We start from the raw sequence: 16,026 nt of genomic DNA on the forward strand, positions 1-16,026 counted from the left end.
GCGGCAACTGCAGCGGCGCGCGGTAAATATCCACATTTTGTCTGTGCGCGCTGGAGGAGCTGTCCACCAGCACGGCGCTGAAATCTGCCAGACACAGCGCTGCACGGTATATCAAGGTAATCAGACACAGATGTGAGATGCAGCACGCAGTGGGTAAAATAGTGGTGTTTGCTCATTTAAAGGCCTGCATGTGCCATACGGTATGCATGGCGAACCTTTTTGTGCTGTGCTTTCCTGTAATGGGTGGATGTTGGCGCTAACATGGATTGCGGACATTATAACATGAGCCAGCTGAGCTGTGGGGGCTAGCGCAGAGCAAGAACAAGATGAGAGCTGAGGCGAGTGAAAGAAAAAACGACTCAAGTCCGCAATTTATGGGACACCTTTGCGGTGCGTAGCCTTGCTGTAGCCTATAGGTGTTTCCACTGCTCATCACTTAGCATGTAATTGATGCGACTACCAAACGAATCCGTTGGAATAAGCCTATTAGGAAAGAGCCCTCCCACCTAAACACACACACACACACCGGCACGCACGCACACATACACACACAAGCGCGCGCATATAGACGTACACGCACATGTTTTGTGCTTGCAGGTAACAGTAAGCCTAAGAGTCTGTCTGTCTGACTCTGTGTCTGTCTCCCAAACACACACACACACACACACACACACACACACACACACACACACACACACACACACACAGACGGATATCTTCTACTTTCTCGTTTCCATTCATAAAATAGCAGAAATCGGATTTATATACAGCTGAAATGTAACATCTGGCCCACTTCCGCACTAAGAAGTGTGTCTGTGCCATGGGTGCTCTGCAACATTTGAGTACACTTCACATTGGTTCAAAGAGATACACAGTTGCAATGTGTCCTTACTCATACAAAGATAATATTAACTATAATTATAATCAATTCCGTCCAAAGTTGAACACTCTTAACAAATGTTATTAGCAAGTAATTGAACAGAGAAATGTTTTACAATTAATAGGAAAGAGAACATTATTACAATAGCTTTGATCATACAGACAAGAATGGTGATTAGACAAAAGTTAGGGCTGCTTGGAAATTAGGGGGCAAAGATCAACCGTTCAGAAGTGGTTAAACTTTCAGCAGCCTGTTTACTTTGTAGACCACAGAAGAAGAAAGAAAACACAATAAATGTGGCATATTAAAAGGAAATAACATAAACTGTCTCCATTAGCAGCCAAGGTTGACCACTGAAGATGGAAAAACCCTTGGCATGACTTCAGAATATTTCCTGCTGAGAAATCTTTGACTACATCCGCAGCTAGCTTGCTCAGGGAGTGAGGGGTCTGAGATCACTTACATAACACCATGAAGTCAGTCTCAGGGCTACTAAAGCAAGAGCTCAGTGGCTCTGTGACGGACTGGAAACCTATCCTGAATGTTTCATTAATTTCTTCCAAGTGCATGCTGGGATGTAGCTCCATATGACCCTGAAGGGGATTAAAGTAAAGAAAAGAAATGAATGTGTAGTCTGTTTGAAACCAGGGCAGTCCATCATTTCCTTTAGGCTGTGCTTGTTGGCAAACACAGCCTGTCTTACCCTTTATATTATCTGAAAGACGGTGACAAGCAAAAAACTGTAGGAAAGACTGTCTTAGAATACATACCACTGTTGTGTTCGCTATGTAAATTAGAGAAATATAATTAAAAAATTACGATAAAGTTTTTGTCACCTGGAGAATTAGTTTTCTGCCAGAAATTTTTTAAAATTTTTTTTATTTTACTGACATGCTGACTGATGCCATATTACACATATTCATGCATTACCATAATCTTTCAATCTGTTTCTTTTTCAGTATTTTAGTGTCTCACAAAATCAAAGGATGCACTGGTCAATGAACACACTGCCCTTGCCTCCATATGTTGAGCTGGGTGTCCATTCACTGAGCGGCCTTCTGTGGACCCTACTGCTCTTGTTTCTATGGCACTGTTATCGGATGGGCTCCGACCTGCCAATCCCAGGTCACACACATGCTGGAAAGCTCAAGTCGGGCTTAAGGCGGTCCATGATGTCCCGTAGCGGTAGCTGCGCCGGAACAAAGTGTAGTGCACGGTCCAAGCTATTGAGGAGTGATCAAATTACTCCCTTTATTTCCATGGAAACAGAGGAAGATGAGGAGCAGGGACAGGGCTACCTCACCCCAGTGCTGAGTCATGCCTTGTTCCCAGCCCAGGCATCTGCAGAAGCCAAGAAACTGTACACAGCACTGCAAGAGTACGCCAAGCGCTATAGTTGGGTGGGCATGGGTCGCATTCATAAGGGCCTCCGAGAGCAGGTACGAGTTTATTCCATGCAGGCCATAGGCTGGTGCTTGCAATTGGCAGTACATCTTGTGTATATGTGTATTCAATGGATTACATTGAATTTCATCATGGTCAAAGATTTGTTTTAATAGCATTTATAATCTTATGTAAAACCTTCACACCTTCATTTGGACAACAACATTGAAATTTTGAAATTTAATTAAGAATTAATCACTGATTTCTCATTGTTCTTGCTTTAGGTCAGACTGAATGATCACTCTGCTATACAGAAGCCTCATCTTTTCTTCCTGCCAGATGTCCCAAGTGTTCCTTTCTTCCCACGTGATGCTCATCGGCATGACATTGAGGTCTTGGAAGCAAACTATCCTGTGATTTTGGCCGAGTTCCAGGCTGTTTACCAGAGGGGCATTGACTCAAAATTAGGCTGGACGTGTCTGGGACCAAAGGTACATAATAATATCTCTTGGGCTCACTATGAGAAAGGCGCAATGCAAGAAGCACTTCCAGCTTTTGTATAAAATCGTCGTCATTACCTGTTATACATAGTCCTGTGGAAAAAAAAATTGGCACAATCTGGGAGCTCAAATACCACCTTCTGAAAAATAGCATTATATGGAAGGAGAGAGAGTGACTAGGGCAATAAAAGTTTTTCTTAAAGATGAAATTCAACGTTTATCCAAATGTTTGTGACTTGTTGAATGGACTTTGCAAACAAATATATTTATCTTTGTTTAATCAATTAAATCAATCAATCAAATAAAATCAAATAAAATGACAGATTTACTTATGGCTACAAATGTTTTAGCCATGTCAGTATGATTTTTACATTTAACTATCAAAATTATTATCAAAATTATTGGTCACAAGTAAAAAATGGTGCATGAGTAAATGTGCAAAGTCTAAAATGTTATTCATGTTTCTAAATCACATTAAATCACGCCTTAAAATATGAAAAGTACGTGACACAGAAAGTTCATAAATGTTTCTCTCAGAATCTTATAAATTTTCATGTACAACTGCATTGATGGCAAAATAAATGCTCATTAAAGTAAGGCCTAAATGGTTAAGTACCCATAATAATAAACCATTGTTACACACTGGATTTTTATAGTGTTCTTGTTTTGCAAGGGAAGGTCCAAAGCAATTTCAAATAAGCCAAAAAAAAGTATAACTATGAATGAATCTAATAATCTTGTATTTATTTTGTATTTTTTATTATAGAGTTGGTTCCTTAAAAATGCACCTATTAATTCTGATATTGATGTATGTGTCTATTCTACATTAGAGGCCTCATCTGAGTCATATTTTAATCACATGTCATTGTTTTTTTAGGGCCAGGCAGTATTTTCTTTGTACAGCGCAGGTGTCTGTGTGGCGGGAAACTGTCGCTCCTGTCCTTGCACCTACCGGACACTGCTTTCTCTCCGTACGTTTATAAACAGCAACTCATTGGGATCTGCTGGATTTTGGCTGCTGGGGCCCGGTGCTACACTGGGGAGCTCATATGGACCCACTAATACACGTCTACGTTGTCATCTAGGTCAGTAAATGAATTAGGACTTGGAAGAGTTTTTTTGAACATGAACATTTGAAGTAGATTTTATGCATGTGACTAAGTATTGTCATCTCAGACATATCTGAAAAATCTACATTCTACAATCTACATTCGAAAGCCGTCACTTTACATACATAAAAGTCAACAATACACAGCATACTCACACAGACAAAAATTAAAAAAAATATACTCTAACTTTGAAATAAATTCAATTAAATACATAACAACTTTATCATCCAAACCTATTTGAACACCACTGACTTCAAAGGTGATGATTTTTTAGGAAACGGATAGAGGTGATTTATTCTCACCTTGTTGCATCAGTCATCACCAACCAAAATGTCTCACGCCCAAATGAGATACACTGTGGAACTTGACAGGGTTGCCCTCTCTCTCCATTTTTGTTTTCAATTATGGAGGATCCATTAGCAATCAGTGTTAGACAGAACCCTGAAATAGATCTACAGGGGATCCCACATCTCTCTCTTTATGATGACGATATCCTTTTGTATCTATCAATCCCAGATCAGTACCTCCACTGCTCTCACATTTACAGTTTTAGCTCATTCTCAGGATTTGCAATTAAATGGGAAAAGATCACTCCTTTCAAAAATGCCTACAGCAGCTTCACATATCTTGGAATTACAATAAGGCTTTCATGCCCCTTTCTCATTTTAAACAGCTAGACTCAATTCAATTCAAGACTCATTGTACCCTTCATATGGGGCTACAAAACTGTATGAATCACCAAAAAACACCTAATCAAACCAAAAGACGAGGGTAGTTTAGGCCTGCCACATTTTAAAACTTACTACTGGCAGCTCACTTAAACATAATATCGTGGTGGAAAAAGGGCACTCATTATAGTGCACTCTTTGTAATAAGACCTCTCTTCTTGCCCTTCTTAACAGCCCCACCAAAACAGGCAAATTACATTAAAATAATATTTTTGTTATGAATACATTTAAAATCTTGAACCAAATCAAATTACATAACATCCTAGCCTCATATTTCTTTAGGTACTTGCAAATTCGAGACTATGTTAGGAACATAACTTGATAACCTTGAGAATATCAACAACTTTGGTCCGTGTAATAAGGGGGCAATCTCTTACTTTTATCAAACTAGACAAAGACATATTGATGTTAATACAAGTGCACATGAGCAGAATCGGGAGACTGAGTTGGGCAAACAGATAGACGATGAGACTTGGGAGGAAAGCCTTGAAAGTCTGCATAAATGTTCAATTAACTCTAGACACAACCTGATACAATTCAAAACAGTGCATTGGCTATACTACTCCAAAGACAGGTTACATTTTCCCTGATGTGTCCCCTCTCTGTAACAGGTGTAAAGAGGCAGAAGGGTCACTGACGCATTCTCTTTGGACATGTTGGAAATTGTTTACTTATTGGAAGAGTATATTTGTTTATTTCTCTGAAGCCTTTGAGAAGAACTGGGAAGTGTCAACCTAAACCACTAGTTGCTGTCTTAGGTGCCACAAGTGTGTTACCTGTATGGCAAACAAATATGAAACTCAAGCCATTTCATTTGGTATGGTGGTAGCAAGAAAACTTGTTCTACTTATGTTGAAGTCAGACTACGCACCAATATATATTATGTGGATAAGAGAGTTGATGAATGTGTTATACTTAGAAAGGTTAAGGTTCTCTAATAAGAACAAGACTTGAATATTTGTCAGAATTTGGAGCCCTGTACTAGAGAACCTCAAGGGTAGTGGACTGATGGTGTGACTCAAAAAATTGGGGAGGACAGGAGGAAAACCAACCCATGGAATCATGTTATTTTACACTAACTACTTATCTTTCTTATGCTCAAGTTATATTATGTTCTTATGTTCAAATGCAGGGCAGTGCAGAGAGCTTTAGAGGAGCAGGTGCTCAAGGTTAAAGGGGCACAGGAACAAAATTTTAAAACACCATACACCAACATAATTTATATCATAACCTGTTGAATTATAGCAACCCATCATTTGAACCCTGTAAGACTTCAACACATAATTATTCAGTAGGTAATGACCGTATTATCACAGAAGGAAATAGTCTATGTACATTGTAAGAGATGCACTAGCAACAAACATCAAGTTGATGGAGAGAGAATAAAGAGATATTACAGCTCAGTATACATATTGTGAAGTGCATTTTGGAGCTGTTCTGTTGTTTACCACACACACACACACACACACACACACATACACACACACACACACACACACACACACACACACACACACACACACACACACAAAATCCAATAAAAAACTACACCACTGCATTATGCAGTACTTTGTGGTTTAGGGTTAAAATTCATTTCCCCTTTAGCCCATTTTGTGCTGTGATCCGTCTGGCTATAATCCTCTCTGTTTTTCCTTTAAACAGTGCATGCCCTTCTTAGCTGAAAAAATATAATATTTTGTAACCAAAGTTTAAAAGCAGACATCACTTTTGTAGGTCTGCAAACTCCACCCCTGTGTGAGCTGGTGGTGGGAGGGGAGCCTCAGTGCTGGTCAGAGGGACACTGCCTTCTGGTTGATGATTCCTTCCTTCACACTGTCTCCCATAAGGGTTAGTGAACCACATAAACTTTTGAAGAACTAAGTTTAATTTGTGTCCATTTATAGTATTAAGAAATGCGGGAAATTATAGGGGAAACGTCTCAGTTTACTGCATTTATTCAGTTAAAATTTAGAAAACTGAATTACAATGAAGACAACTAGTAACAAATAAATTGTGGTGGGAAACAAATGCATATATCATTAATTTTATTCTTATTTTTTACTTATTTGTATTTGTATTCTCATTCTTAGACTTAAAAAAACATTCAAGTATTTTAATGAACTCTTTCATAAAATATCACTGGAGTTTTTTGCTTCAAAATGAATCATTACCCAACAACTGAATCTATATGACTATTACATATTCCTCTACAATTGTGTCTGTATTTATTTTTAAAGGGCCTCCAGATGCCGGACCCCGAGTCATTCTGAGTGTGGACCTCTGGCATCCGAATGTGGCTGCGGCAGAGAGACAAGCTTTGGACTTCATGTTCAGCCCTGACCTCTGAATTCACTCCTGAACTACCAAAATACAACATGCAGGGGTGCCTTACCTTAGCCCTGCTTGTTGTTGGTCATATAGTTCATTCCAGTCAATGAAACACTGTGTGAATCTGCCCTAAGAATTACACAAGCCATTAGCCATGCTTTCAAGTGGTATTGGATTTATGGTCTATGCAAATTACCCACCAGGAAGTGCCAAATGGAAACATTTGAAATGGCATGACATGGGGAAATTTGGCTGCAAACTATGAACTGACATCACTTGAAAGCACAATAAAACCTAACCTAAGAAGAGCAGATCTGGTGTATATTATGCTTGTGAATGCTATTTGCATGTGAAACCTATTTGTTATGATTTTGGACTTTGTTTTGAGATGCTGGTGCATGTGCTATGCCTTCAGGAAGGAAAGGCCACGAGAGTCAGCCTGAGATGCTTTATTTTAAGTTTACCTATGGTTCAACCAACAAACTGTGAAAACATGAAACTGAAAAACATGAAAAATTATATACATATAAATTTTGATTTATTTTTGCTTCTCAGTTTGATGCCAAACATATGTTACCTTTTGCATACTGTGATTATTTTTCCTCTTCTTATCACTATCTTGTATGTAAGCTGGTGTGTATCTATCTATGAAGTATAACATGCATACATCAGGGTTTTTGTTAATTCTATTCAACAATTAAATAACAAATAAATCAATATTGACTCAGTGCCTCAGTGTAAATTAATTTATGAATAATAAAGATGATATATAGAAATACATTATGAAATAGCATAAAAACAATTATAAAAATTTCACAAGACATAAGTAAATTGAAGATGGATTAATCAATTTCAAAGGTGTAATACATATATAATGAACTTCTATGGGGAAACACTCATCTCAATGTAATAATTAATATTTAGGTGTATATTATTTAGACCTGTTGTCTACTTGGCTTGTCAGAACATTGTGATAAAATAAAATCTAAATGTGTTAAATCCAAAACAGCCAGTATTATTGTTTGGGAAAATATAATATATATGAATATGTCATAAAACAATAAAACAAAACATAATTTTAAAATAACATTCTGGTTCATTAAGCTCCTATAGCTCTTTTTGGTTACTTTTTTTTATACAGTAGATGAGAATTAGTGTGGTGATTTTATCTTATCTGCCATCTGCTTATCTGAGGGTCCCATGATGAGGATTACAGAGACTGAACTAATCCACCCCAGAGAGACAGATTATTCCTGAGATTGTTTATATGTTGTTGTATGTATATGTTGTTTCATGATGTATGAATTTGTTCAACACCGGACATTTATTCTATCAGTTGTTGAGGATCTGATGAGGGGCAAAGCATCTGACTGTCAAATTCAGAGGCAAATAATAAATAAATCAAATACACTATCATGGACCAGCATTAAAACTCGTATCTTAAATTTGCTCAACTGTCCACTTCATCATCACAAGTCCAGTTTATACACCTCTGGCATGTCCTTGTTTTCAGACCAGTGATATATTTTAGTGATAATATTTTACCAAGATATCTTGCATTAATATTGGTCACTTGATAGATTAATTAAGTAATATTTTTTAGTTTCTCAGGAATTGTTTTGTCATATTTTTTGATAACCATCTCAACATAGGCTGTAGCCTTCAAAAATTAGGACCAGCACATTCATTCAAAAGGGAAAAATAGCAGTTGTCATGATTTCCATGTTGTCCTTTTGTTGTGTAACAGAATTAGTCAACCTTATGGGGATTCTTATTTATTTTCAGCCAAAGATGCTAAATGAACAAAGTGGTTGAAAAATAAATTTGTTATTATTGTAATTTATAATAATATAAGTCAAATGACACTTGTTGAAGTACTGCATGAGAAATGATGATTAATCTGCTTGGTATACAGTATATTTTTTATTTAAGTTTAGTTAAATTGTCTATATTAAGACTTAAGGCCTACACTGTCATCTACAATACCCTATTTTCCCTCAATGTTTTATTCCCTGTTGATTCTTTGCAGACATACACATAAATATGCCCATGCATAAAAATAAAAACCTATATGCACAGATGTACTTAACGAGTATGTTTGTGCCACTGAGGCAAAAAAAGATGAAGGTTTGCACATTGTAGCTTCCTTAGATGCAGTTTATTGACACATCCACCAGTGATGTTTTGAGCCACATGCTCTTCTTCAGACTAAACAATATATATATATATATACAGTCACCATCTTAAATAGAGCATAGGCTCCAGTCACATGACTGTCACATTATATATGTGCAAAACTCATTCTATCACTGACCAACATATTATATATAAAGACTCAAGGGCCACTGAGGCCCACTCCACAGGCTTGGTCGACAGTGACAGTGCTGCCAGAAATAATCATTTAATAATCATCCTCTGGGGAATTTATAATATTCATTCACCAAATTGGAAAGCTATCCAGTATGTTGCTCTGGAACAAAGTGTTGGATAGACAGAATGACTGACAGATGAACGGACTGACCCCACATGCTGCTCATAAGAACTTGTTTTGTTCATTTCAAAACTTATTTTTGAGAATTTAATTTATGCACATGGTGATATTTGATGGCAAATCACTACATCTGCATTAGTAATCATACTTTTCAAACAAAATTTTAAATGAATGAAATTACATTTACATACCGTTTTACTGACAACTGTCTGTTACTGTTCTGTTACTGTTCAGCCTTACTTCACTACTGCAACAAGTGGAGCTGATTAGGCAGCACATGTAGGATTCAAGAGAAAGAATAAAACATCTGAGAAATACCTTGTAGTTTTATTTTTGGAAATTTGCAGTAGAATGTCTGACATTGTGTTGTAAGCTCTGGTGTTTCATTTGATGGGTCTTTGAGATGTATGTATGCTCAGAAGAACATTTGTGACTATCATTGATGAATAAACTTTAAGCAGATGAGTGGCCTTTTCACTCTGGTGAGACAAAGGTGGAAACATGGCAGAGGGCATACAATCCTGTTGAGATTATGATGGCATCACTGGAAGAACAGATGGTTTTTGGGTCAGAGCTGCAGTTACATTGAAGGACCTGTGGCAGCATCAACCGTTACTTTTGAGAGGTCAGTGCAGGTGAGGAGCAGATACATCATCAAGGAAGGGTTGTTGTCATCGTCCACAACTAATATACCCTTGGAAAAATATCATCTCAGTGAGCTCAATAATCACCCAGACGCTAGTCCTTATTTTTTAAACAAGTTAAATTCTCTTCTTTCTGGGTCAAACAATAATGTATTAATAATAAGGATGACCAGTTGGCCCTAATAGTACTTGTGAAGGAAAAAGAGGGCAACATCCAGAAAGGTGTACTTGCACCACACACTCTTCCAACATGTAACTTTATAGCACATTTAGTATTACAGTGCCTCATTCCAAATGTGACCTAGATCTTCATCCATCTAAAGAACATGTAAACTAATCTACCCAGTTCCCTCAGCATAATCTTTGAATAACAAAGACGGTAAAAGACATTTTTACATTATTAAGTTTTACTTTAGTTCTCCGAGGCCAGCCCATAGTACAGCACACTCACAACATCTTCACAACACACATTTGTTGACTGAGACTTGTTCTTTGTAGCACTTTAACTTCTGCTGACATAATTAATAGCTAGAATTTGTAATTTCACCCCTACCAGATATTCAGCTGCTGTGCACCGTATTCACTAGTTCCTCACAAGAGACAACAGCACTGCCATCCTTTTTGACCAGCTGACCATGACATCTACACTCACTGCTCTGTGGGACAGGTCTGGGAGATTCAGGGCAAATTAGACAATACCAAATTTGCCAAATATCATATCATAGCTGTCTAGAGCTACCATTCAAACATTCATTACTTTATATCCACCAAGTAGAACAAAAAGAACAAGAACAAAAGTAGGCTATCATCAGCATAAAATTAAATAAAAACTGCATCCTCTCCATTCTCAGTCATCCATTTGTTCAATTCTCCTCATTTTGATGACATCATTTTCACAAACTCTGTAAAGACAATGGAGAAGATATTGATTAGCTAAATTGTTTTAGATTTATAGCAATATGAGAACAATTATCATAGCAAATGTTGTATGGGTTACGCCACATTGCAAACTACTTTCTGCTTTGGTTGGTTTAGCTGTTTAAACTAGTGACCACTGCTGTTGTTTTCCTATAGAGGACTGTTAAAGTGAGTTCATACTGTCTGTGAAAAGTGTAACTAAAAAAAAAAAAAAAAGTTAGGGTATGTGTGAACACAATCAAATGAAATAACCATTTTACTAAAGAAATTCTTTCAACAATTCTTTCTTCATGGCAGACATTTTGACTTGTCATTACAAGAAAAGCACAAGTGAATAATACCATTAATTATGGCTAAGATTCATCTACAGTAGGTGTGCAAGTCAGCAGTAGGTCAATTAATGTTATTAGTTGCATTTGTGTTTGATAAGTTAAAATGTTGTGTGTGAGGAAAGTCTATTTGGTATCAAAATAAATAGACTTTATTGAAATTAAATGAAATCACTTTTGTAATTTTTCTCATCAAAATTACTTAATTTAACAACAGTTTTAACCAAAGATCATTGATCAAAAAATCCTGTTACTTCAACTTCTGTGTCTCACAGAGCAATCCTCTTCAACATTTAGTCAACATTTATTTATACAACAGAGGTCAATATAAGGTTATAAACAGACAAAATTAATTTTTTGTTCTGTATGTGTGTGTTTGTATGTCTGTGTGTACTTGTATCTCACCCTCAAAGTCAACTGTTCCATCTCCGTTGTTATCAGCTTCTCTGACCACAGCATCAATTTCATTTTTGCTGGTTTGTTCACCCAATAACTTCACCATGGCATTTCTCAGCTCATCAGATGTAATTGAGCCATCACCATCTATATCAAACTGTAAGAGAGGGAAGAGGAAAACAAACAATTGGCATTTTGGACATATCACAATCATAACATAATGTTTTACAAGATTTAAAGTTTGAGATGTTCATTTTCATTTGGTGTCCACCATGGGGTGCCAAAGACCAAAGAGAGAGAATAGGGATGTTGAGCTCACCTCTCTGAAAGCATCTTTAAGTTCCTTCAGCCCAATCATCCCTGCAGTTTCAGCCAGAAGTTTGGGGGACATTAGTTCCACAAAATCCTCAAAGTCCACCCGTCCTCCCACTGTGATAAGACAAATAATATAAATGATACAAACGATAAAAAAATATAGTGACTATAAGCAGTAGTCAGTAAACACATTTTAAGCAAGGTTTAAGTGTAATAACCCCATTGTGATTTAAATGACAAAACAATCACACGTCAGCTATTAAAGAGATACAATGTTTTATCTTTAGCAATCAGTGATTTTCTATTTCATACATTAAATTTCCCTCTGCTGCAATAGTCACTGTGGGAAAACAACTGAGATCATATACAGTATATACAGTATGCAAGCACAATTGTGCCACTTTCTCTATTTTTATCTTCCTTTTCCTACATTAATAAGTTCATACACAATGTTAGTGGCATGAAATACTTGCAATACACACTCAGGTTTCATAAATGTGCATAGGATGTTTCACTTTCAACTATTAAATGTGATGTACAAATATACTACAACTAAGATAATATATGTGGTTTTCTGTAAAATTTATGGTAACCAGTGACATATGATAAGCCATTAGACAATATATTCATATTTTTGTTCCTACCAACACTTGACAAGCTACTTTCGAGATAGAAATATGTAAATAAGAGCTCAGGAGACATGGAAACTGAAAGACACATTTCCTGAAAACATGTCGATTCACACACAAAACACAATTTAATGTCAAATTTCAATAATTTCATTTTCTAATTTAATTTCATTCATTTTTCTCGGGAGGAGTTGTGATTTTTTTTAGGTTTTTCATAATGAAAAATAACTTCAATGCATTGTTCAATGTATTCATGATTCTCCTTGAGAAATTGTGTTTTCTCATATGTGTGTCAGGTTATATCACCAGTCTTGAAAATGCTTATATTTTTTATTCTGTGAAAAATAAATAAAATAATATAGATTTTATATGGTATATTCTTCGAACATGTTCTTTACATATGATATATTTTTAAGGGGCCAGCACAAGTTGCATAGTTGCACATCTGTTTATTTATTTTTTGGCACCAAAGAGGTAACGAGTGACATTTTTCTTTGTCTATACTTCATATAATGTGCTGAAGAAAAAGGGAAATACTCATGAAATCATTGGATTATTGTAGTGCTGATGTATTTTGCTTTCACCTCATAAATTAGAGTACATTACTCACAATTCATGTTGATATTCTGGCCCAGTTCTATCAGCTCCATTTCAGTTGGCATGTAACCCATGGTCCTCATCAGGTTCCCCAAGTCTTTACAGCTTATGAAACCGTCCTTGTCTTTATCAAACTCTGCAAAAGCGTCACGTAACTCTAGAGAGCATGCAGACACAAGCAAGTGAGAAGTGAAAAATATTATACAGCACTCTGCAACAAATACGTAGGAAAGCATGCAAAAATAATTACCTTCTATCTCATCGTGTGTAAGAGCTCTTGTCTGCAAAACAACAACATGGACACAGATATAAATTGATTTTAGAATGTTTTATACACAGTAATTTACCACAAAATATACAACTCTTGTTATGTGCATAGTCATACATAGTGTCTTTCTGCAAGGCACTGACCTCCTATAAGCCTCATACATACATACATACATACATATATAAATATGTATTGCACCTGTTGAAACAGGTTTTTTAACACATACAGTCTGTATATAGATTTGAATTATTAATTTAATTTATTGAAAAGATTAGTACACTTAATTGTTTTTAAGAAAGGAAATTAGAGTAAAAGAGGGGAATGAGTCATTTAGAGGCATGAATACAGAAAACCTGTGTCCAGAAATGTAATGTGTCATAACATTTTGAACTATTAAATGTTGGGATTTTTGCATTTTCTGCAACATTCTTTAAAATATATTTATCAGTTTCGTTAAATTAAATTACACATTCATATAACATTGTACAGCAGAAATCTGAGCTACATTTTTTAGACCAGAGCAATGTAATAAATTGTACATTTATTCAATATTTTGAATCGTTCTCCCAAACTGACTGGTCTCCAAATAACATCCTAGTATGTAACAGCACCATTAACATTATGTTTTCTGATGAACATTCACTATTTTCACTGTGACTCTCGTCCTGCTGTTCATTATTTTGCATATATGCTTTTAGTTTTTGTGCTCCTGAAATATTGTTGTGCATATGAATGATGGAGTAAACTCACTTATTCAGCACTTTTATTCAGTTCTCAAACTTATTGGTTTGAACCCAAATTTCTAATAATACTGAAAAGTAATTCAAATCAAAGAACAATGCGGAATATCTGAATGAGTTTATATTTTGTGTCTGCTTTTAGCCACATGGTCCAGGAAGGCTCCTGGACTACTATTTATTACATTATATATTAATCAGCCTGCTCTTTCTGATGAACACATATTGATGTTTATTTCTGTACATTCTGAGAATGTATTGATGATAATCTCCAGATGCACTCTGTTCATGCGATTGCACCTTTAGCACGCATTTCCTATATATTTAAAAATATGTACGTTTCAAAATATACTGTAAGTGATGAGTATAAAATGCACCTTAACGATGTAAATATGTTTTCATTTGTATATAGAATATTCAGGTTTTGCGTGAATGTATTCTTTGAAATTAGGGACCAAGCACAGAAGCTGAGTACCAATGCATCCGCCTGATGCATCAGCTAAAAAGTTTGCCCTCCCACCTCAACTCTAGAATAGGACTAGTGCTTTAAGCTTCTTTCCCCTTAGCCCACAAATAACACCACATTAAAAAAACAAAAGACACCCCCCCCCAAAAAAAACAAAAAAAAAACAGAACAAAAAACAACAAGATATTTGTTTCATACATAATCAACAAACCTTCCTGGTAAACCAATGAAAAATAATGATATGTACACATATTTATTTAATTTGCTCTAGAAAACTCCTAAAGTAAAAACACACACAAAATACCATAAAACCATAAACTGTACCAAAAACCTCCCGACTTACTTGTCTCCTTGTTCCTCCTCTGAGAAAGATGCAGGCTTGTTTGAGACTCATGATGACAGCCTTAGTCGAGATCCTGGGATACTTGTTCCTATGAATTTCTTATCAAAGTATAATTTTATAATTGAATTCACTCTGTTATATGTTGCTATATCATTTGGTTTATTTTTTCCATGCGTTCATGTGTCTGTGAGTGTAAACTGTGATGAGCAGTGATCTGCGTATGCCAGAGAGGAGGGATGAGGTCTCTCATGGATTATCTCTGCAGCTTTGGTCTAGAAAAGAAAGATGAGCTTAATGCTGTGCATATACACAATTTCATATGCACAGTCAAACATTACTGTTGTTTTTAAGACCTTTTCATGAGGTATAGTAAAGAGATCTGAATTTCAATAATAGAAATTGTAGAAGAGTAAAATTAAAAAAAATTGTTCACTGCTGATAAAAATAGCTTTTTGACTTCCTCTTTGGATTTCAATCTTTATTCATTTGGAAAAGGGGAACTCATGTAGAATACATATCAGTATTTGCGTATTGTTTCCAGTTTTTGGCTGCTTGCATCCCTTCATGTGGTGCTGGTTGAGTAAATGGCTGTCTGGATAGAGCTTTCTGTCTGTTATCTCTACATGAAACAAGATAGAGTACAACAGATGGGAAAGTGGGGAGGGAAAGTCTGTTGGAGGGATTGTGCTTCATATGCCACTGCATAATGTGCATTAGTAATTTCTTTATGAATATGGAAAAAAACTAAGAACATAGCAAAAGTTTTGATAAAATTTCTGTATTAACCTAAATGAATGTAAAAGATTTTTCAGTATGTTATTTTTTATTTTTTATTAATCTCAGCATGCAAACTGACAGGGTTTGTTCACTATGAGAACATACATCACCACCATGCCTTCTGAATGCTGCTATCAGTACTGTAGTTGTTGAATGACTGTCTTCTCTATGCCTTTCAAAAATTAATA

The 16,026-nt window shown here is 36.0% G+C and overlaps 2 protein-coding genes across 2 annotated transcripts; one reads left to right on the forward strand and one right to left on the reverse strand.

The window, feature by feature from the left end:
• The first annotated feature begins 33 nt into the window (after positions 1 to 33).
• asphd1 (aspartate beta-hydroxylase domain containing 1) lies at positions 34 to 7,656 on the forward strand. The gene is made up of 6 exons (XM_044332299.1): positions 34 to 116; positions 1,840 to 2,319; positions 2,548 to 2,754; positions 3,641 to 3,848; positions 6,335 to 6,448; positions 6,838 to 7,656. The coding sequence occupies exons 2-6, from the start codon at positions 1,867 to 1,869 to the stop codon at positions 6,945 to 6,947; spliced, it is 1,092 nt and encodes a 363-aa protein (XP_044188234.1). The 5' UTR covers positions 34 to 116; positions 1,840 to 1,866; the 3' UTR covers positions 6,948 to 7,656.
• A 2,013-nt stretch (positions 7,657 to 9,669) lies between these two features.
• On the reverse strand, positions 9,670 to 15,307 carry cabp5b (calcium binding protein 5b). The gene is made up of 6 exons (XM_044331819.1): positions 15,062 to 15,307; positions 13,498 to 13,528; positions 13,261 to 13,404; positions 12,026 to 12,135; positions 11,716 to 11,863; positions 9,670 to 10,965 (listed from the first exon to the last, which is right to left on the reverse strand). The coding sequence occupies exons 1-6, from the start codon at positions 15,110 to 15,112 to the stop codon at positions 10,937 to 10,939; spliced, it is 513 nt and encodes a 170-aa protein (XP_044187754.1). The 5' UTR covers positions 15,113 to 15,307; the 3' UTR covers positions 9,670 to 10,936.
• Between the last annotated feature and the right edge of the window lie 719 nt (positions 15,308 to 16,026).

This window comes from Thunnus albacares, chromosome 17 (assembly GCF_914725855.1).
Source record: "Thunnus albacares chromosome 17, fThuAlb1.1, whole genome shotgun sequence".
Classification (NCBI taxonomy): Eukaryota; Metazoa; Chordata; class Actinopteri; order Scombriformes; family Scombridae; genus Thunnus; species Thunnus albacares.